The sequence below is a fragment of the Stegostoma tigrinum genome, chromosome 13 (assembly GCF_030684315.1).
Source record: "Stegostoma tigrinum isolate sSteTig4 chromosome 13, sSteTig4.hap1, whole genome shotgun sequence".
Classification (NCBI taxonomy): domain Eukaryota; kingdom Metazoa; phylum Chordata; class Chondrichthyes; order Orectolobiformes; family Stegostomatidae; genus Stegostoma; species Stegostoma tigrinum.
Genome location: NC_081366.1, coordinates 46,075,984 through 46,099,342, shown reverse-complemented (window position 1 = coordinate 46,099,342; position 23,359 = coordinate 46,075,984). Strand labels below are relative to the sequence as shown.

The following is a 23,359-nucleotide window of genomic DNA, read 5'->3' as shown; positions in this document are numbered from 1 at the left end:
AGGCAGGGTCTGATTAGGGATAGCCACCATGGTTTTGTGCATGGGAAATCGTGATCGCTAACTGGATTAAGTTTTTTGAAGAGGTGAAAAAGAAGGCAGCACAGTTGACGTCTGTATGGACTTTAGCAGGGCTTTGGACAAGGTTCCGCATGGTAGACTGGTTAGGAAAGTTACATCACATGGAATCCGGGGGGAGCTAGCCAACTGGATACAAAATTAGCTGGAAGACAGAGGGTACTGGTGGTGTCACTTCTCAGACTTGAGGCCTGTGACCAGCGGTGTGCCACAAAGAATGGTGCTAGGCCCACTGCTTTTCACCATTTATGTAAATGATTTGGATGTGAATATAGCAGGTATGATGAGTAAGTTTGCAAATGATACAAAAATTGGGGGTGCAGTGGACAGTGAAGAAGCCTGTCTGAGAGTACAATGGGGCCTTGATCAGCTGAGCTGATGAGCAACAGATGGAGTTTAATTCAGATAAATGTGAGGTGTTGCATTTTGGGAAGGAAAACCAGGGCAGGACTTATACGGTTAATGGTAGGACCTGAGGAAATGTTGCTGAACAAAAAGACCTGAAGTGCAGCTCCATTGCTCTTTGAAAGTGGGGTTACAGGTAGACAGGGTGGTGGAAAAGCATTTGGTTCGCTTGCCTTCATTGGTCAGTGCATTGAGTAAAAGAGTTTGGATATCTTGCTGGAGCTATACAGGACATTGGTGAGGTCTCTTTTAGAATACTGCATTCAATTCTGGTCTACCTATTACAGGAAAGATGTTATTAAATATGAAAGAGTTCAGAAAAGATTTATAAGTATGTTGCCAGGATTGAAGGGTTTGAGCTATAGAGCTAAAGAGAGAGACTGAACAGACTGAGGCTGTTTTCCCTGGAGCATCAGAAGAGTGACCCTATACGGGTTTATAAAATCATGAGGAGGTTGGACAGAGTAAATTGCCAATGCCTTTTTCCCAGGGTAGGGGAGTCCAAATCTGGGGGGATAAGTTTAAGATGAGAGGGGAACGATTTAACAGGGAACTGAGAGACAACTTTTTCACACAGAGGGTGGCACGTGGGCTGCAGGAGGAGGTAGTGAAGGCGGGTACAAGTACGATATTTAAAAGGCATCTGGACGGGTACATGAAAGGGAAGGGTTTGGAGGGATGTGGGCTAAATGCTGGCAAATGGGATTAGATCAGCTTAGAATATCTGGTTGGCATGGACGGGTTGAGCCGAATTTGCAATTTTGTATGTCATCCATGCGATATGACGTGTTCAACAATATAAACTTTAACAACAACTTGCATTCATAAAGCACCTTTAACATAACAAGTCATCATAACAAGAACCTTACGAAGTAAAATTTGACACCAAGCCACATAAGATGAAATTGGTAGGTTTTAAGGAGCGTATTAAAGGTAAGGAAGAAGAATAGAAGGGCAGGAAGATATTTCTGGAGTTTACACTATAGGCAGGTGAAATATGGCTGCAAATAGTTGCTCAGTTAAAAGCAGGAATGTCCCAGACAGCAGAATTAAATGAGTGTGATTGTCTTCCATGATTATGGTGCTAGTGGAGATTACAGAGATAATGAAGCTCTTAAAAAAACAGGATGTAGAGAAGCATGAGGACTTAGTTTCAGCATACACCAGACATGTATTCGTCCATTAAACCATTAGACAAAAAGCCCATCTCTTTCAACAGGTTTCACTGTTTGGTCCATTCTTCAATATTTGTGTGAAGAAATGTGTTAAATTCCATTTTTGAATTCTGTAAGCTATTGCTGAGCTACTCGCTGTGTTGTGTTATTTGTGAGTTGTTGTTTGTATCTGTTGACACGTAAACTGACTTGTAAAATAAACTAATAAGTATTTAACTATATTTAAATAGGCTTCATCCTGCAAATATTTCTACTGTGCAGTGGGACTGGAACCTCTTAGCTTATCATGTGGAGAGCAAGGTAACAGGAATCCATCTTTTGTAAAGACAATCACTGTAAGTTTCTTTTAGAGGTGCTAGAAAAAAGGAGAGCTCAGCAATTCCTTTAGGATTGTCATATAAGATCATTTACTTATTTGTTACACACTTCCATAGTTGAAAATATTATTCTTTCATTTGTATTTCTTTATGCATCCTTCAGTTTTTTTACACTTATTACTTCTGTCCTGAGGAGTAATGTAATTGATTGCAGTATTCCTCCTAAATGTTGAGCATATAACATACTTTAATGACTTAAATGATGTTACACAGGAGCAAGGGCTTGGGGGCATGTGAGCAGGAGATGATAAAGCCTCAGGTGAGCAGAGGTGCAATGAGTGTGCAACAATTCCACGTTGTGGTGGTAACTGGCGTGGTTCTTGATCAATAGACGAATCAAGGTTTATGTGGATAGGGTGGGCAAGTGGATGTGAATAATGTTGGATCAACCTTGATCCTATTAAGTGGTGCAGTAGGCTCGATGGGGCAAATGGCCTTCCCCTATTCTTATTTATTATGGTCATGTGCTCCAGTCCAGTTAGTGGCACTGAGCGGGCTTAGCAACAATTCCTTTGTGGCAGCAGAAGTTACTGTGTACTTAAAGAATAATAACATCCCGAGGCAACGTAGAACCATCAAACGCAAACAAACATAACATTCACAAACTGCCCAAATAGTGGCATGTGTAGTAGAAACGCTGAAGCCCCAAATGAGATGGAAAGGTCTATTAATAATCATAAATGACCTGTTAACATGGTTTGGTGGTGTTTTAAGAGGGACAGATATTCATCTTGTGGAAACAAACCTTGAAAGTATCTAGTGGGCACAGTTCATTATATTATAATTCATAACATTCACACTGATCCAACAAAAGGGTCATTTTTGACTTCTTCCTGATGGGAGTGAGTGACCACGGGTAAATATATGGAAAGTGTAATTTTGAAGTAAAAAGATAAAATCCACATTGGATTAATTAATCATTAGGATTTCCTCAGAAATGAACCATTATTTCTCCTTATAAACATAGTAGAAGCTGTATAAATCTGACTCTGGGCTGTTAAAGTGCAAGAATTAATTTGGTTCGAAATTAATTTCGTTTTTAAAAACTGATGCAAGAATGGAAATTCTGAACAGAATATTTTCAGCATGTTTGACTTGGAAATCCGACAATTGCGGCCTCAATATGTTGTGTTTTTCTCCAAATCCAGTTACTTAAGTAGTCCAGTATAAAGGTACATATGACATATCCCTATGAATTACAAAATGGCCCTCGATCTGGTCTTTAGTCATCTTCACTCCCAGCAGCCTCGAGGGCATTAATACCACTGAGCATATATGTATAGTAAATGTCTACCACAAACTCCAAAATAGAATGTATAATTTGAGCATTGGGCCACAAGAATTTTGTGCAAATTCATTATGTCCACTTTATTAGAATCCTAACTTGTTCATTAGAATGTTTCAGAAAATACATCTGATTGTAGTTATCTCAAATTTAGGTAATATATTTGTTATGCTGATTGTTGAGTTGGTATCCTGAGAATTGAAGGATTGCTGCCAGTGTGAAGAATGATTTGTTTCTTTTTTATTTGTTTTGTGGGATGTGGGTGTAACCGACAAGACCAGCATTCATCGCCCGTCCTTAATGAGCCTAGATCTTACTGGATTGCTTGGCTGTTTCACAAGGCAGTCAAAAATCAGCCATATTGATGCAGGTCTGAAGTCATTTGTAGGCAAGACCTGGTAAGGATGCAGACTTTCTTCCCTAATGTGAACAACTTCTTACAACTTGCTGATTGATAGTTCTCAGGGTTACCATTTGTGAGATTAGCTTTATATTCTAAGTATACTCATTGAGCTGAAGTTCCCATTGGAAGTCATGTCCCCAAGAACATTAGATTACTTTTCCAGTGATATTACTCTATGCCACCATCTCCTAATATATCTGATTACTGGAAAGGAGCTGACCAAAACTGGATTATTAAACATAATAACATCCTAATAATTAATGAAACAGCAGTGGAAAGTTTTGTACTGTGCCATTTTACTGTCAATGAGCTGTGCTGTTTTTCTTATGGTAATCTAATTTTATATTACCTATGTGTTTGTGCACCTCAAGGATCCTCACAGGAAGCATTCTGTGACCAAGAATGATCGACTGTTGTTCCTGCAGTATGTTGTTCAAACACTTGAAGATGATTTTCAGTTGAAACGTGATATGCCACATAAAACCATAGCCAAAGCAGTACTGTCTTGTGATGACAAATTTTCAAATGTAAGGTATGGAGATCTAAACCTCATTAAATCTGCAGTGTTCTGTTGCAGTAAATGGAAAAGTCTTTTCTGATTTGTTGATGAATGAGCGTTTTTTAAGTACTCTAAATGAGCTCAGTTAAAGCTTTGGTACCAATATACCATTTGGCTCTGTGATATTCATCTTACCTTTGAGTGAATGTTTCAAAATGAAATGTGATCTTTTGACATTACTGTATGTTGCAGTAAATTGTTTGGAGGCACTGTCTTTGGATGGATTGAGAGAGTGTCAGGAGCGCACAAGCCGTTTATGGTTTTTGTTAGCACCTCTTGAAAGTTTGTTGCTCCATTGTCTAGATGTCAATAGTGACTGTTGCTTAAAACATATAATTAATATTCTCGAGAGCACCAGGAAAATGTGATGATATTTAAAATCATACATAAAAACACAGGGTAGTTCCACGTTATATGTCAAAAATATTACAAAATATCTCCTACCACTTTGTACCAGAAGTTGGTGATATTGTCACCATTGATGTGCGTCCGGAATAGGAAATTGGCACATCCTTGACAGATAGGTATTTGCAGTTGTGCTTGCAGTGCCACTTGCTGTCCTGCTCAGCTCACTGTCTCTCTCAGTGCTTGGCTTACTGTCTCACTGCGTACCCAACCCATTGTGGCACTCAGCTTGCTGCTTCACCACCCTGATAGCCTTTGTAAATACTACAGAAACATTTGAAAAAGAACACATTTTGTTGATTCTGCAGTTGTTAAAATATGGATGTGAGTTTGGTCGCTGAGCTGGAAGGTTTGTTTTCAGACGTTTCATCACATTTTTTTATTTGAAAAAATATACTTTATTCATAGTATATATAAAATAAAACACTTATACACCTACCCAGTCATGCAAGCCGCTCCAGGTTACCCAGGGGGTACGTACACCAACTAAAGGAAAAAACAAAACAAAGAAGAAAAAAAACAAAGCAAAGAAAATACCCCGGCAGTCGTCTTCCCCGCACAGTCCCCGTTGGCCCCCTGACCAGTTGGGGAAGGCGCCAGCTGGGCCCAGTTACCAGATAGGGCCCTTTTTTCTATTCTGGACAAGGGGTTTCATACGGTGGTCTTTCCCCACTGCGCCTTGGCGGCGGCTGCCCCAAGCTTTAGCGCGTCTCTCAGCACGTAGTCCTGGACCTTGGAGTGCGCCAGTCTGCAACACTCAGTCGGGGTCAGTTCTTTCAGCTGGCAGACCAGCAAGTTGCAGGCAGATCAAAGAGCGTCTTTCACCACATTGATGGTCCTCCAGGCGCAGTTGATGTTGGTCTCGGTGTGTGTCCTGGGAAACAGCCCGTAGAGCACAGAGTCCCGTGTCACAGAGCTGCTCAGGATGAATCTCAACAAATACCACTGCATCCCCCTCCAGACCTCCTGCGCATAGGCACACTCCAGAAGGAGGTGATCGACAGTCTCGTCCCCCCCGCAGCCACCTCGAGGGCAGCGTGCGGTGGCGCAGAGATTCCGGGCATGCATAAAGGATCTCACTGGCAGAGCCCCTCTCACCGCCAGCCAAGCAATGTCCTTGTGCTTGTTTGAAAGTTTTGGCGATGAGGCATTCTGCCAAACGACTTTTGCAGTCTGCGTGGGGAACCACACGACGGGATCCACCTTCTCCTTTTCCCGAAGGGTCCCGAGGATACTACGTGCTGACCACTGCCTGACGGCCTTGTGGTCAAAGGTGTTTCCTTTCAAAAATTTCTCCACGAAGGACAGGTAGTACGGAACGGTCCAACTACTCGGAGCGTTCCGCGGCAACGAGGCCAGGCCCATCCTTCGCAACACCGGGGACAGGTAGAACCTCAGTAAGTAGTGACACTTGGTGTTTGCGTACTGAGGATCTACACACAGCTTGATGCAGCCGCACACAAAGGTAGCCGTCAGGGCGAGGGTGGCGTTCGGTACGCCCTTTCCCCCATTTTCCAGGTCTTTGTACATGGTGTCCCTGCGGACCCGGTCCATCCTCGACCCCCAAATGAAGTGGAAGATGGCCCGGGTGACTGCAGCGGCGCAGGTCCAGGGAATAGGCCAGGCCTGCGCCACATACAACAGTACCGAAAGCCCCTCGCACCTGACAACCAGGTTCTTATCCGCGATGGAGATGGACCGGAGCGTCCACCTGCCCAGCTTCTGCTTCAATTTGGTGATACGCTCCTCCCAAGTCTTAGTGCACGCCCCAGCTCCACCAAACCAAACGGTCGTCCCAGTTCCCGAAGAACATGACCTCGCTCTTACCCCTATTGACTTTGGCACCCGAGGCCCGTTCAAACTGGCCGCAGATGTCCAACGGCCTACTCACCGGCCAATGATCGGTGCAGAAGACGGCGACATCGTCCATGTACAGGGAGGTCTTGACCTGAAGGCCTCCGCTGCCTGGGATAGTCACGCCCTTCAGGATCACATCCTTCCTGATGGATGCGGTGAAGGGCTCCACACAGCACACGAACAAGGCAGGAGAGAGCGGGCAGCCCTGCCTGACTCCAGATCTAACAGGAAAACTGTCTGATTCCCACCCGTTGATTGAGACTGCGCTAACGATGTTGGCGTAGAGCAGCCGGATCCAATTGCGGATGCCCTCCCCGAACCCCAATTTGGAGAGGACGTCCCTCATGTAAGCATGAGAGACCCTGTCGAAGGCCTTCTCCTGGTCCAGGCTGACGAGGCAGGTATCCACCCGCCTGTCCTGTACGTAGGCGATCGTATCCCTGATGAGCGCGAGGCTCTCGGCGATCTTCCTGCCCGGCACAGCACAGGTTTGGTCAGGGTGAATCACCGACTCCAGGACAGACCTGACCCGGTTGGCTATGACCTTGGCCAGGATTTTGTAGTCCACGTTCAATAGTGAAATGGGACGCCAATTCTTAATTTCTTCCCTCTCCCCCTTCCTCTTGTAAATGAGGGTGATGTTGCCCTTCCTCATGGACTTGCACATTTCCCCTGCCCGAAGCGCACTATCATACACCTCCAGCAGGTCCTGGCCGACCAGGTCCCACAGAGCGGAATACAGCTCGACCGGTAAGCCGTCACTTTCGGGAGTCCTATTCCTCTCCAAGGACTTGAGGGCTCTGGTCAGCTCGTCCAGGGATATCGGCCGGTACAGCCACTCCCTCGTGCCGTCGTCTAAGACCTCTGTGATAGATGACAGGAACGACTCGAAGGCCATGCTGTCCGTGGGCTTCATGTCGTACAGTCTGGCATAGAAGGATCTGCTGATCCTCAAAATGTCGGGCCAAGACGATGTCACCGAGCCGTCGTCCTCCTTCAGCCAGCTAAGCACAGAGCTCTCTTTGTGCACCTTCTGAAAGAAGAAACGCGAGCACGTCTCGTCCTGCTCCACGGAGCGGACCCTGGACCGGAAGATTATCCTGGAGGCCTCCGCGGCGAAGAGCGAGGCTTGCTGGCCCCTCACCTCGCGGAGGTCCTCCGTGACATCGACCCCCATCAACTGCAAAAGGAGCAGGTTCTGCACCTTTTTCTGGAGTCGCGACAGCTTTCCCCGCCTCTCTCTCGCCTTCCGAACACCCTTGAGGACAAAGAACCTCTTGATGTTCTCCTTCACCGTCTCCCACCAGTCGTCTGGAGACTCAAAGAGGGGTTTCACGTTTCTCCAACCGGCGTACTCCCTCTTAAGCTCGTCGACGTTCTCTGGGGTCAACAGAGTCGTGTTGAGCTTCCACGTCCCCTTGCCGGCCGGCTGGTCGTCCTGTAAGTGACAGTCGGCCAGCAGGAGGCAGTGGTCAGAGAAGAACACCGGCTCGACGCCGGTGCACCTGACCGAGAACACCCGTGACACAAACAGCAGATAGACCCGTCTGGCCGCGACCAGGTGTATCTCCGCTGCGCTCCGTCTGCAGGGGTGCTGAAGACGTCGAGCAGCATGGCGTCCTTCACTGTGCCCATCAGGAATCTGGACGTGACATCCAATTGACTCCCCACACCCTCTGTCCCCACACCGGATCTTCCATCTGCATCGATGATGCAATTGAAGTCTCCACCTAGGATGACCGGCCTGGACGTAGCCAGCAGGGGTGGAAGCTGCTGCAGGACGGCCAACCGCTCACTCCGTGCCACTGGGGCGTACACGTTGATCAGCCTCAGGGGAGCTTACCTGTAGGTGACAGCCACTAGGAGGCGGCCCCCCACCACCTCCTGAACTTGAGAGATGGTGAAGTTGCGCCCCCGCAGCAGAATAGCCAGGCCCGAGGAGCGACAGTCGTTAACCCCCGACCTGATCGAAGGCCCACAGGTCCAGGCGCCGGACCATTGCCCGTACCTGCTGAGGTGCGGTATTCCGCACTCCTGCAGAAACAGGAGGTCTGCCTTGACGGTGGTCAGGTCGGCCACGTGGACACACATCTTGCAGTGGACTTGACGCTGCGCACATTAATGTTCGCAACTCGTACCCCCATTGTGGGCAGTGACTTGCAGACCCTCCTCGAGTCCATGGTCCAGCCCCTCCATCTGTCCCTTCATGCCCATTGCCCGGGCGAACTGCTGGATGCTCTCCGGGCTCAGGAAACCGTCCGTGCTGCCTTCCAGGTGGCAGCCCCCATCGGGGCTACGGAGGCAGGAGAGTCCGGCTCTGGGTCAGGCTGGGGACACGCTGTTTCCTCCTTCCTGCCTGAAAGTTCCGGGGGGCCCTCCAGGGCCCCAACGGCACATGACTGGGTGTCAGAGGGAGCCTCAGGACGCCTCCCGTCACCTGGAAGCAGGGTGCTGCTTTCCTTCTCCCTGGAGATCTTTAGTTTCTGCTTTGGGCGGGCCTCCTCCGAATCCCCCTCGTCTGACGAACTCTTATTCCCCCCCCCCCCCCCCCCCCCCCCCCCCCGTAGCTGCCTCTTCCCGCCTGATGGTTGCGGTGCCTGGGCCCGCCAGCGCGCCTTCCTCCTCGCTTTCCGGACCGTCGTCCATTCCCCTGGGTCACCTGTCGCCTCCTCCATCAACTCCGGGTTGTCGGGGGGAGCGGAGCCTGCAGGGGTGCTTTGCTGGCCTCGGATCCTTCCTGCGGGGCTGGGCCCTCCTGCATGACTTGGCCCTCCTGCACGTTAGGGGGGTCCTTGCAGGGCCCTGGTGCCTTCCTCTCGTCCGGGGGGGGCTTGCCCCGCATTGCCCCTGCTGGCGACCTGGGCATAGGTGGTCCCCCGCCGCGGGTATGCCCTATAGAGGTGGCCCACTTCCCTGCAAAGGTTGCAGCTTTTTTCTTGTGGGCAATCCTTTGCAAGGTGTCCCTCCTCCCTGCAGTTCCTGCAGATGGTGGCTTTGCAGTCAGCCGCCACGTGACCTGACCTACCACAGGCATGGCAGACTTTAGGTTGCCCTGCGTAGGTCAGGTAGCCCTTGCTCCCGCCGATCGCGAAGCTGGACGGTGGGTGTACGATGTTCCCGTCTGCGCCCGTCCTCAGCATCACCCTGACCTGCCTCTTACTGCTCCAGATCCCGAAGGGGTCCATGATGTTGGTTAGGTCCCCTTCCACCTTCACATACCTTCCAAGGAAGGTCAGGACATCAACTGCTGGCACATGCAGGTTGTACATGTGTACAGTCACCATACAGCTCCTCTGCGCTGGCATCACAAACAGCAGGACAGCAGTCAATACAGAGAGGGGGCCGTCACCTCCTTTCTCCTTGAAAACCTCCAGGAAGCGCTCGCAAAGCTTGGCACTCCTGAAGGTTACATTGTAAAAACCTCCTCCGGGGAAATCCTGCAGGCAGTAAATGTCCGCAGCAGCGAACCCACAACAGTTCAACAGGACCCTCTTCACGAAGGTGCGGTCCACAGGTGCACCTTCATCCACCTTCTTCACAGAAACACGGATGGTTCCGGACACCCTGACCTGGGGCACAAGCACTCACCGCACCCATTGTTGCAGGTTGGCTGCTCCCCTGAACCAGTGTTAGGCCGAAGCCAGCATTGAGATCCACCGGTTGCAAGGGTGCACAGCCAACCCGACGTCTTCCTTTCACCTCCAAGACAGTCGTGCTCTCCTCTTCTCGGTCCACAAAAGAGTGGGTCTTTATTTTGTTCCAGATGTAAGCTGGTTCACTGAGCTGGAGGGTTAGTTTTCAGACGTTGCGTCACCATTCTAGGTAACATCATCAGTGAGCCTCCGGTGAAGCGCTGGTGTTATGTCCCGCTTTCTATTTATCTGTTTAGGTTTCCTTGGGTTGGTGATGTCATTTTCTGTTCTTTTTCTCAGAGGATGGTAGATTGGCTCCAAATCAATGTGTTTGTTGATGGAGCCCACTTCTTCGGAGGCTCACTGATGATGTTACCTAGTATGGTGACAAAACGTCTGAAAACGAACCTTCCAGCTCAGCGAGCAAACTCACATCCAGAAACTCAACCTGAGCTACAAATCTTCTCAAAACTCGCTAGTTGTTAAAAAAGCTTTAAATTACTGCATGTTATTCAAGGCCTTAATGTTTAATCTTCAATGGCATCTCTGGCTGTGAGGTCACAGGAACTGTAATGACCTAGGTGCTGACTGTGCCCCTTGCAGCTGCAGTGACAGCTAGCACAACCTGTTTATTTACATCAGTACTGTTTACAATTGTCAGTCTGCTGCTTGCTTGATACTTTAATCATTCAAACAACTTGTGTAATACCTTTAACATGATAAAACATCAAAAGCACTTACAAGGGCATTACAAAATGAAGTGTGACTGCAAGCTACATGAAGCGATAATAGGTTAAATGACCAAATTGGTATACTTTGCGGAGTGTCTTAAAAGAGAAAAGCAGAGAGGTAGAGAAGTGTAGAGCAGAAATTCCACAAATTAGGACCCAGGCAAGTAAATCATAGCCACCAGTAATGGATTAAAATCAGGACTGCGCAAGAAACCAGACTTGGAGAAGCATAACTACCTTGGAGGTTGTGGGGCTAGACGTCATTACATGGCCTGGTACCAAAAATAGACAATAGGTGCTGGAGTAGGCCATTTGTCCCTTCGTGCCAGCACTGCCATTTATTATGATCATGGCTGATCATCCACAATCAGTATCCTGTTCCTGCCTTATCCTCATAACCCTTGATTCCTCTATCTTTAAGAGCTCTATCTATCTCCTTCTTAAAAGTATCCATAGAAAAGTATAATAGAAAGTACTAGCACTTATTATGAAGGGGATGGTTATAGTAAAATCACAGTACAGTTATAATAGAATCCTACAGTGTGGAAACAGGCCCGAACAAGTCCACAACAACTCTCTGAAGAGCATCCCACCCAAACCCATCTCCCACACCTTTTCCCAATGACCCTCCTAATCTATACATCCCTGAACACTATGAGTAATTTAGCATGGCCAATCCACCAAACCTATACATCATTGGACTGTGGGAGGAAACCAGAGTGCCTAGCAGAAACCCACGCAGACACAGGGAGCATGTGCAAACTCCACACAGACAGTCACCGAAGGGATGGAATCGAATCCAGTTCCCTGGCGCTGTGAGGTGGCAGTGCTAATCACTGAGCCACTGTGCCACACAGTCAATACAGCTGTTATGAAAAGGGATTGTATTTGACAGATCTATTAGAATATTTTCAGCATGTAACTACTGGGGTAGATATGGGGGAACTATTAGATATAGCATGTTTGTACTCTCAGAAGACTTTCAATTTGGTGCTGCACATGTTGTTACACATGATTAAGGCTTGTAGGCTTGGATCTGATAGCATGAATTGAGTGTTGGTTAAAAGACAGAATACAGAAATGCACAATTTTCTCCTTCCTTAAAGTGACAAGAATTTGGAAAAGACAAATAATTGGATTGTTGAGTGAGAGATTCTCAGAATCATAAAATTGTTACAATACAGAAAGTGACCACTCAGCTTACCATGTCCAATTGTTTTCCAAACGTACACCATGACATAGTATCAATCTGCTGTCTTTTCCCTGTATTCTAGCTCATTGCTTCTATTTGCACAATCCTTGAATGTCTTCTTGAATATAGCATTTTAAACTGCTCACACCACACTTCCAGGCAATGCATTCCTAATTCAAACTACCTGCTATGTACATTTTCTCCTTGCATTGCATTTGCTTACTTTGTAAATCAGACCTCTCATTCTCAATATAACAAAGTGTGTAGCTGGAATAACACAGCAGGCCAAGCAGCATCTCAGGAGCACAAAAGCTGACGTTTCGGGCCTAGACCCTTCATCAGAGAGGGGGATGGGGAGAGGATTCTGAAATAAATAGGGAGAGAGGGGGAGGCAGACCGAAGATGGATAGAGGAGAAGATAGGTGGGAGGAGAGTGGAGGTGGGGAGGAGACAGGTCAGTCCGGGGAGGACGGACAGGTCAAGGAGGCGGGATGGGGGTTGGTAGGTGGGAAATGGAGGTGCGTCTTGAGGTGGGAGGAGGGGATAGGTGAGAGGAAGAACAGGTTAGGGAGGCGGGGACGAGCTGGGCAGGTTTTGGGATGCAGTGGGGGAGGGGGAGATTTTGTAGCTTGTGAAGTCCACATTGATACCATTGGGCTGCAGGGTTCCCAAGCTGAATATGAGTTGCTCTTCCTGCAACCTACGGGTGGCATCATTACGGCACTGCAGGAGGCCCATGATGGACTCGTCTAAGGAATGGGAGGGGGAGTTAAAACGGTTCGCGACTGGGAGGTGCAGTAGTTTATTGTGAACCGAGCGGAGGTGTTCTGCAAAGTGGTCCCCAAGCCTCTGCTTGGTTTCCCCAATGTAGAGGAAGCCACACCGGGTACAATGGATAGAGTATACCACATTGGCAGATGTGCAGGTGAACAGCTGCTTAATAGGGAAAGTCATCTTGGAGCCTGGGATAGGGGTGAGGGAGGAGGTGTGGGGGCAAGTGTAGCACTTCCTGCGGTTGCAGGGGAAGGTGCCGGGTGTGGTGGGGTTGGAGGGTAGTGTGGAGCGAACAAGGGAGTCACGGAGAGAGTGGTCTCTCCGGAAGGCAGACCAGGGTGGGGATGGACAAATGTCTTGGGTGGTGGGGTCGGATTGCAGATGGCGGAAGTGTCGGAGGATGATGCGTTGTATCTGGAGGTTGGTGGGGTGGTGTGCGAGAACGAGGGGGATTCTCTTAGGGCGGTTATTGCGGGGGCAGGTTGTGAGGGATGTGCTGCGGCAAATGTGGGAGACACAGTCAAGGGCGTGCTCGACCACTGCGGGGGGGAAGTTGCGGTCCTTGAAGAACGCGGACATCTGGGATGTGCGGGAGTGGAATGCCTCATCCTGGGAGGGGAGCAGATGCGGCAGAGGCGAAGGAATTGGGAGTGGGAACAGTTTTAACCTGTCTACTTTGTCCAGCTTCTTCCTGATTTTTGGAATCTCTGTCAAATCTCTTCTTAGATGTCTCCTTTCCAAAGAGAAAGGTCCCAACCTCTGCAGTTCACTTCATAACTGAAGACTGTCATTCCTATAGCCATTCTTGTGAACAGCGTATGCACTGTCTCCAAACTGTTCACATTCTTCTCAAAGTATGGTGCCCAATACTCTACATAGTACTCCAGCTAACTCATGATTTACACAAGTTCAATATAACTTCCTTGCTTTGTACTCTGTGCCCCTAATATTAAAGCCCAGGACACTATATATTTGATGAACTGGTCTTTCTGTCTGCTCCTGCACCTCTTTAGAATTGTATCCTTTATATTATGTTGTCTGTGCCCTTCCTACCAAAATTAATCCCCTCACACTTCTTTTCATTGAACTTCGTCTCCCACCTATCTGCCCACTGGCGTGTCTATGTCCCTTTTAATTCCTACACTGTATTTTTCATGGCTTACAGTGCTTTCAAGTTTCATAGTATCCTCAAACTTCTTAATTGTCCGTGCACAACAAGACCTAGGTTATGAATATACATCAAAAAAAGCAAAGAACCTAATACTGACCCCTGGCGAACTCCACTAAAACCTTCCTGCCTGAAAAATATCCATTAATGATTACTTTATATTTTCTACTACTCTGTCAATTTTTAACTACTTTTCCAAGTTGTTACTGTCCACTTCCCTTCATGAGCTAGAGCATTGCAGTCAAGTATTTTTGTAGCACTGAATTGCCTTTGGAAATCCATTTACCTAACATTACCTTCATCAAGCCTTTCTTGCATCGTTTAAAAAACCCCAAGTTAGTTCAACATGATTTTCAGATAGGAAATTCAACTTCAGTCTTCCTAATCCATCCACATTTTTCCATGTGACTGTTAATTCTAATCCTAATAATTATTTCTAGAAACTTGCCCACCACCAAAAATAAATTGACTGGTATGTAATCTCAGGAGCTATCTCTCCAACCTTTTAAACAAGGGCAGGATGTTTACAACTTTACAGTCCTCTGACACCACTCCTAAGTCTGGGAAGGACTGAAAGATTATGGTCAGTGTCCCCCCAGTTTCCATTCTCAGTTTCTTCAATATCCCTGATTCAGACTTCATTACTTTTCTCATTAGTACAACTTTGCCTGTTAACTTGGTTTTCTGTATTAAGGTGCCATCTGTTCCCCCAGTATTTTGTGCAACCTGATATTCCTCCCTAATATCCTTTCCTGATTCCTGCCCCACTGTCAAATTAATTTAAAGCTGTCGCCACCTCACAGCACGAGCAAAATTTCCTGCAAGGAACTCGGTTCTGGCTCTGTTCATGTGAAAGCTGTCTGATTGAACAGAAGTCACCTTCCCCAGAGCAGGTCCAAAGATCTCAGAAATTTAAAGCCTCACCTCCTGGACCACTGCACCATCTTTCCAGCTCAATCTCTTAACTACCTTATCCTCCTATTTCTATGCTCAGTTGCACATTGTACTGGAGAATTACTTTTGAAGTTCTGCTTGCTAATTTTCAATGTAGTTCCCTAAACTTTGACTGCAGAACTACATCTTCCGTCTGGCTTAAGTATTGATAACACCGTGGACCACCATATCTGGCTGTTTATGCTCCCTCAGAAAAATGCCTCACAGCTGACCTGTGACATCCTTGACCTAAAAGCTGGAAGGGAACATACTATCCGGGAGTCATGGCTACAGTCCCAGAAATGCTTGGCCGTTTCCATCACTAACAGAACCCTTCCACTATCACTCTTCGTTTCTGTTTCCTCCCCTCCTATACAGCTAACCCTCCCCATGGTGCCACAAACCTGGTTCTGACTGCACTCTTCTGAGGAATGAATGGCCTTACCAATATCTAAATGGAAAGCCAAATAGTCCTACTCCATTGTGACTCCTGCATGACCTGCCTGGTTTTTTTCAGTTGGTCTGTCTGCCAGTCACCCGTTCCTGGTATGCCTACATATCCCTAAAGTGCTGTGTGTCCAACTCTCTGACCGTGCTATCCATGTGATATGCAACCCTGTGGATGTGCCACAATCACTGCAATCTCACTGAAGGTCCGAAATTCGGAGCTCAGGTTTGTTGCCAGGGCCAAAGCTTCTCATCGCTACCTCCCTGGTTCTTTACCTAGCCTAAGGGATGTGGCAACCCCTTGATGAAAAGTGACTAGATAACTTGCCCCCCTCGATGCATCACAGTGTCCGAATCTCAGGGTTTACCTCATCAATGTCTGATGTCTACGGAAATACATGCTCCAGCTGCAACATATAACCTCCCCTACCAGAGATATTGGTACACACCGCTGGTGCAGATGAGACTTGATCTTGGGCCTCCTGGCTCAGAGGTGGAGGCATACTACCACACCACAAGAGACTGTGAACCTCCCCTTCCATCTACATTGTATTCAATTTAACTAAGTAGGTTTCAAGTTTAGAACCAATACTCGGTTCTTACCTGTAGTTATATTAAGTAGCTTACCTAGTTGGGCTAAAAGTTTAATGCCATACTCATATCTCTCAAGTACTGATTTGAGCTACTGCTGCTGTTTGGAGAGGTGAAATCTTAAAATCCACCAACTAATCACCAACCTGCATAACTCTTTAATGCTTTTCAAACCTGCAAGTTTCTGGACCTGGAAAAGAAATCCCATCTGCACTAATTTCCCAGATTAACGCTTGTATTTCAGAGTAGTCTGACCTCAGCATGTCTGTGTGCAATGAGAAGAGATGCCAATGAAACATACAATGTCTTTGGAGCGCTAGGGTTGGTAGGACTTGAGAGAATCTGCTTTCCCTGGCTGGCTGAGCAGTTTTGAATGTGATATAAAGTCTTAGGATTTGGCTTGAATTAATGAATGAGCAAATGACTCATTGTCACATATCTTTAAGATATAGTAAAAAGTGTTTTGTTGCCACAATCCTACGCATTTGAATTACAGGCAGAATAAAAAGAAATTATTCGAATAAAAGTTCAACTTCTGTTTGGATTGGGATTTCATGCACAGCGTCATGACTTCTGCAAGGTCTGTGCAAGGTGGCCCTCAAGGAGACATGCTCTGGGAACAGCAATGACAATGCTGATGCACCAGGATACCCTGGCTCTGCTGCCACTGCCTTATCGACATCGGCAAGAGACCAGGTTCCGGGCCGACCGCAGCCAGGAGTCCCTGCTCCAGGGCTACCACTGGCAAGAGTTCAGGCTCCAGGCCTACTACCACCAAGAGTACAAGCTCTGGGCCTAGTGCTGCCAGGCATCCCCGTTCACACCGCCAACACTGCAGCCGCCACCCTGCCAACACCACTCCAGCCTCTGTCACATAGAACTGAAATTATGAAAGAATCATACGATTTTGTTTCTTTGGAATTATCAACCTTTGAAAGCATTGAATGTTCCCTCATTGATTATTTTCAAGGTCAATGTTGATAAGTGCATAGGCAGTAAGGGAAGCAATGGTTACAGAGATTGAGGTGGGAAAGTAGAGATGATGTAAAAGTTCTACCATCATCCTGCGGAATGATGCAGCAGGTTAGAGGGGCTTTATGGCCTAATGTTGCACCTGTTTTCTATTTTTTATTGCTATTTTCTATTTCTATTTATAATATTAATTTCTATTGCAGAAGTGTCATCAAGTGGCTTATTGACATCATCTCCAAGGACTCTGATGATGTACAGCAGAAAAATGGACCCACGTCATTGTCTGATAATCCTCAGGTACTGGATTCTAGGATTTCAAGGTAAATTCCCCAGAACAACAGTGCATTTGTTTTTTTGGCAACAGATGTAGAGTATATATTTGTGACATTTACACTGCTGAGCACATAGCTCTATGTATGTACATGTATGGAATGTACTGTTTTATTCACCAGCTATGTTGGATTAGAATAAAGCGTAGCAATTCATTTTTTATTTGATCTGTATTAAGAAACCATAAGTTGAGAAATAAAGGCTCTGTGATGTCAGTTTGACAGTGACAATAACTTGGAACAGTTGTTTAATTTTATCTGTTAGGTCCAAGAAAGCAGTGAGTAGCATTTCAAAATCTATTCAGAATATTCTATTCAGTTTCATTTTCCAACCATTCATAATATTCTAGCCCCTTCAATGCATATTTTGGATTACACGTGTGGAAAAATCAAGATTGGTCTGTAATACCTGGCTAATGTGCTTTCAGTGTTATTCCCATGATTTAAATGAACAAGACTTTGTCACTTGCACATTGAATATGAATTTTTAAAATCCAGTGATGTCCTAACTGAAAAATCAGCATATTGTTTTGAGTCATTTTCTGATCCCCATTCATTTGATGTTGACCTTACATTTGACTGTGTAGGATCCTTTTGCTACAGGAACATTGTTTGACTTTAAAATAAATATTAATTATTAATCAAGTGTGCGTTCATAACTTCTCAAGGCACACCCTCTTCTGCACTGAGGAGTTCAGCAGTTTGTGTTATTTCAGTATTTGTAGCTTTTGTAATGTCATCATTAAGAGATGCTGAGGAAAGCGTTTCAGTTGTGTCACAGTCCCTGTGTATTGTATAAAATCTAATGGTTACTTCTCACTTGTTCTGCTTTGCCCTGTAGAGTTATTTGTCTCCTTCAGAAGATGCTGACCTTAGCTGTAGAAGTGGACCGGTCCCCAGTGTGCAGCTCAAATAAAATTGCAGAAGCAATGCTTCAAGACTTTCTGTGTATTTCAAAAAGATCACAGAGGTGAGATAAGAATTTCCGAGGTTAAGTTATGCTTCGAAATTACGCACAATGTTGTTCCTTGTAGCCTGAATATGTTGGTTACTGAAACGTATTTCAATTTTTCCTGACAACTTTAAAGATTAAAAGTATTAAGAAGTACGGAGAGTCAACTCCTGCGCTGCAAGTTACTTGAATTTTCCTTCCAACATTGCACCAAGAAACAAAATGCAATGCCTATGTCATTGGGAAAAGTGCTACATTTCCTTAAATATGCTAAATTTCCCTTAGAAAATGACGTAAGTACATTTTTTTCCTCTGCCTATAAGGTGGCTTAATTTACTTTGAGCTCAACATGTTCGAATTTTATTCTGTATATGTGTTATAAACAGTAAATAATGTAATTAATGCAAATGTTTAAATTAATAATGCGTATACTTTTAGTGCTTAAGGCTATAGATCTTTATAAAAATTGTGTTAAATAAGAAGGGACAGAGCAGGAATTTATCGTTGCTTGTAGATGGGGAAGCACATATAGTAATCATCACCTTCTCTCCTATTCGTGACCTGCCTGCAATTGTATAGGATGCGGGTGAAATCACCTTTCCAGATCAGTCATCTCGCCCCTAATAAGATTCCCTCGCCACTGCCACCTCCACCTCCAGGCGTCCCAGTGGTCCTTTCCTTCCTGGCCTCTGTCTCAAGACCCCAAATATCTCTATACATCTTCCCAACATCCCCAAACTTCTCCACATGTTTCCATCACTAAACCCTCACACCTACCTGTTCCTGTGGGTACTGGCACTAAAGATTCTGGAGACTGCTCATAGCCTAGCCAATAGCGGTTTCTTCCAGTGGCATTGGCTGGAACTAGAAAGCTACTGGCTGAACAGATTGGCCAGCAAGTCTCTGAGGTATGACTTCCTCACATTTTAGAGGCAGAAATTGCCCCTTCAGCCATTGAAAGGCCCGTGGGGTGTCTGACATTGGCTGCGAGGCATTCGGTGAAGAACGTCCCTCTTGTAAAATTATGTCCATGGTGTTTTGTTATCTGTTTTAGTAGATCAAGGAATAAACACAGCTTGTTAAAAGTTAAAAGTTGTTGCTAAAACCTGACCACACCAAATTAGAAAAGGACAGGAAGTAATGCACTTGAGAGCTGAGAATTGCAAAATGATATAGACAGAATTTAATGTGTTCCCCAAGGGGGAGAGTTTGATGGTGGGAGACAGTGTTTGGCTCCATTCCTAACTTTGCCTCGATTAAGTTTGCAACAGGAAGGCTCACGGATGGGCTTCTCACCCTGTTGCCAACGAGACTCATGTTTGCAATTAATGCCCAGTCAAGGGCCTCACACTTCCACGAGGGAACCTTCCATGGCCAAAATCTGAATTCAAAGGGAGGTGAATTGCCTGCTGTATACATTTAACTGTATATAGCTCAATATAAGAAACAAGTCAGTGAGATTCTTTCAAGTTAACAAATAAAATGTGAAGTTTTATCAGAAAAAGGTATGCAAGCAAAGATGCAAAAAGTATTAATACAAGGCTTAAAATGTACAGTATATGCCACTACCCTTCTTGAAAATTAAGACATATGTACGCAACCCCCTCCAAGCTTGGGAAAATTATAAAACTCCACAGAGTATTCCCTTTAAAAACTTTGGCAAAGTGACAGTTAAATTTTTTAAAAATTGTTCACAGACTTTCAAAATACTCTACTGCAGCCAAAGTCATTTCCCACACAAGCTATTGGTATTGCGGTTTCTTCCTGGATCAGTTATTGCAGAAATCTCAGATAACACAGTGTGGAGCTGGATGAACACAGCAGGCCAAGCAGCATCATAGGAGCAGGAAAGCTGATGTTTCGGGCCTAGACCCTTCTTCAGAACTGGGGGAGGGGAAGGGGGTTCTGAAATAAATAGGGAGAGGGGGAGGCGGATATAAGATGGGTAGAGGAGAAGATAGGTGGAGAGGAGACAGACTGGTCAAAGAGGTGGGGATGGAGCCAGTAAAGGTGAGTGTAGGTGTGGAGGTAGGGAGAAGATAGGTCAGTCCAGGGAGGACGGACAGGTCAAGGGGGCAGGATGACGTTAGTAGGTAGGAGATAGGGGTGGGGCTTGAGGTGGGAGGAGGGACTAGGTGGGAGGAAGGACAGGTTAGGGAGGTGAGGATGAGCTGGGCTGGTTTCGGGAGGTGGTAGGGGGAGGGGAGATTTTGAAGCTTGTGAAGCGCACATTGATACCATTGGGCTGCAGGGTTCCCAAGCAGAATATGAGTTGCTGTTCCTGCAACCTTCGGGTGGCATCATTATGGCACTGCAGGAGGCCCGTGGTGGACATGTCGTCTGCGGAGTGGGAGAGGGAGTTGAAATGGTTTGTGACTTGGAGGTGCAGTTGTTTAGTGTGAACCGAGCGTCGGTGTTCTGCAAAGTGGTCCCCAAGCCTCTGCTTGGTTTCCCCGATGTAGAGGTCACAACGGGTACAGCGGATGCAGTGTGCCACATTAGCAGATGTGCAGGTGAACATCTGCTTGATGTGGAAAGTCTTCTTGGGGCCTGGGATGGGGGTGAGGGGGGAGGTGTAGGAGCAGGTGTAGCACTTCCTGCGGTTCCAGGGAAAAGTGTCGGGTGTGGTGGGGCTGGAGGAGAGTGTGGAGCGGACAAGGAGAGAGTGGTTCCTCCAGAAGGCAAATAAGGGTGGGCAGGGAAACATGTCTTTGGTGGTGGGGTCGGATTGCAGTTGGCGGAAGTGTCAGAGGATGATGCATTAGATCCGGAGGTTGGTAGGTTGTTACTTGAGGATGAGGAGGATTCTGTTTATGTTTTTATTGCAGGGAGGGGATGTGAGGGATGAGTTGCGGGAAATGTGGGACACACAGTCAAGGGCGTTCTCGAACATTGATGGGGAAGTTGCAGTCCTTGAAAAACGAGGACATCTGAGATGTTCGGAAGTGGAATGCCCCATCCTGGGAGCAGATGCGGCAGAGGGGAAGGAATTGGGAATAGGGATGGCATTTTTGCAGGAAGGTGGGTAGGAGGAGGCATATTCTAGGTAGCTGTGGGAGTTAGTGGACTTGAAATGGATATTGGTTTCTAGGTGGTTGCTGGGGATGGAGACAGAGAGGTCTGGGAGGGAGAGAGAGAGGTATTTGAGATGATCCAGGTGAACTTAAGGTCGGGGTGAAATACGTTGGTGAAGCGGATGAACTGTTTGAACTCCTCGGAGCACGAGGCGGCGCCAGCTCACCGCCGACTCTGACGCAACTCCGCCCACTGCCAATGCCAACACAACTCCAACTACAGCCACCACATTGCAGAAATCTCCTCTTTTTCTGGAGACAATAGCAGTTTCTTTCTGGCTGTGTTCAAAGCCAATATATTTTACACCTGCACACTGGCTCATGCAACCTCTTTATGAAAGTGTTAGAGTCTTGGTGAATCCACTTAATCAGCTTGTGTTCTTTGTAATGCAACATTTTTTGCTGCTGAAAGCAATGTCCTCTGCTCTGAAGTGTTACACAGACGGAGAGAACTTGCCACAGGGTTAATAGCTGTTGACTTCTCTATCTTTCTTTGAAATCCCTCTCATCACAGTTTGAAAATCTGTGTTAAGACCTCGTTGCCATAACTGGATGGTTCTTAAAAGAGAAGTCTGAATCAACGTCACTGTCTCTAGAAAAAGAAAATTCCACGATAAATGATCCAGAAAGAAACCCCAGTCTTTTCAAAACATTATATTTGTGCAGTCAAATACATTATAAATTAATGTATTGAACAACATGTCAATACAATAGGTTATCAGAGACTGAAGACAATCTCTCTTCCCATTACCCTGCTACTAATCTCCCTCATCCATGAACCTCCAAACCTGTGATCTCTCTCCTGCCTTCATTCACGTGCAAACTAGATGCCTCAACACTCCTGGACATTGGGGTAATTTCCTCACTAGCAACAACTACCACGTCACTGGTGGCATTGCCATGTTGTGATTGGCAGCTCTCAGCAAGCAGAACATCTATCCCTGAGTCCTTGATTCTGGGGAGACTTGCCAGTGCCTACATAAGTGCCTCAGTTGCACTTAGTTCAACAAGCCTTCCTTAACAGAATAGAATTAGTGAGAGCCTGGTTTTAAAACCAAACATATATTCATGCGTTAATTCTTGCCACAGCAGAAAAAAGATCAATGAAAGCCAACAGCCACATATAGAAAGCAATCAGAAAGTCTAACAGAATGTTGACATTTATATTAAGGATGGGGAGGTCAAGAAATTGCTGCTCATTTGTGGCACTTTGATCTTGATGCAGTCCAAAGTTACGTATTGGTTTTGGATACCACATATCTGAAAGAGTATGTAGGATTTGGAAAAGATGTAAGGAAAATTAAATAGAATGATAAAGAGCTTAAAGGGATACATTATGAAAACAAATTGTTTAACTCTAGTTTTTATTCCCTTGAGTATTGAAGGTTATGGGATGATCCACTAAAGGGTGAAGACCCATTTCCTGGGGAGATGAAATCAAAATCCGGGAGACATGATCTGAAAATTTGGTTCAGATCAAAAGCAATATCAGGAAGCACTTCTTTCAAACAAAGGTTAATAGAAATTTGGAACTAACCTTCCCTGTCATTACATAGATAGAGACAATTGGAGCTTTCATGACTGGAATGGATAGATTTTTGTTGGCATCAAGGAATTCTGAAGCAAAGTCAGGTAAATGGAGTTGAGACGTAGGTCAATCATGATCTGATTGATTGGCAGAGCACATCTAAGGGGCGAACTTGACTATTCTTATGCTTAATGTCCCTGTTAATTGGAAAGAGCTGTTGGAGATGTGCAAGTGATAGGTAACTGTCCAGTGTGACTGTTATATTTTCAATGTTATTTATTTTCTCAGGAGTGTAATTCAAGCAAATGGCAGTATTGGGAGGAACTTGTCAAACTTCTCTGTTTACTGCTTCTGAGCTACCAAGAGGTGACTAAACGTAAGTCTAGAAAATACCTCTGAGAGTTTCCTTTTTATGTCTTCTAATATTGCTATTAATAACTGTCTCAAGGCACCAGAGGTCACATCCTTTGTTGAATAATACACAATTCAAGAGAA

General features: G+C 45.9%; 1 protein-coding gene across 5 annotated transcripts in view; it reads left to right on the top strand.

Annotated features, from left to right (window-relative positions):
• The window catches only part of simc1 (SUMO interacting motifs containing 1), an 81,189-nt gene that overhangs the window by 55,916 nt on the left and 1,914 nt on the right, over positions 1–23,359 (top strand). For all 5 annotated transcript variants that reach the window (XM_048543815.2, XM_059650724.1, XM_048543813.1 and 2 more), the window contains 6 exons: positions 1,886–1,955; positions 4,092–4,252; positions 17,185–17,301; positions 18,152–18,280; positions 18,399–18,555; positions 23,153–23,240. In XM_048543815.2, coding sequence (XP_048399772.1) covers positions 1,886–1,955; positions 4,092–4,252; positions 17,185–17,301; positions 18,152–18,280; positions 18,399–18,555; positions 23,153–23,240 — 722 coding nt within the window. The remainder of the gene's footprint in view (positions 1–1,885; positions 1,956–4,091; positions 4,253–17,184; positions 17,302–18,151; positions 18,281–18,398; positions 18,556–23,152; positions 23,241–23,359) is intronic.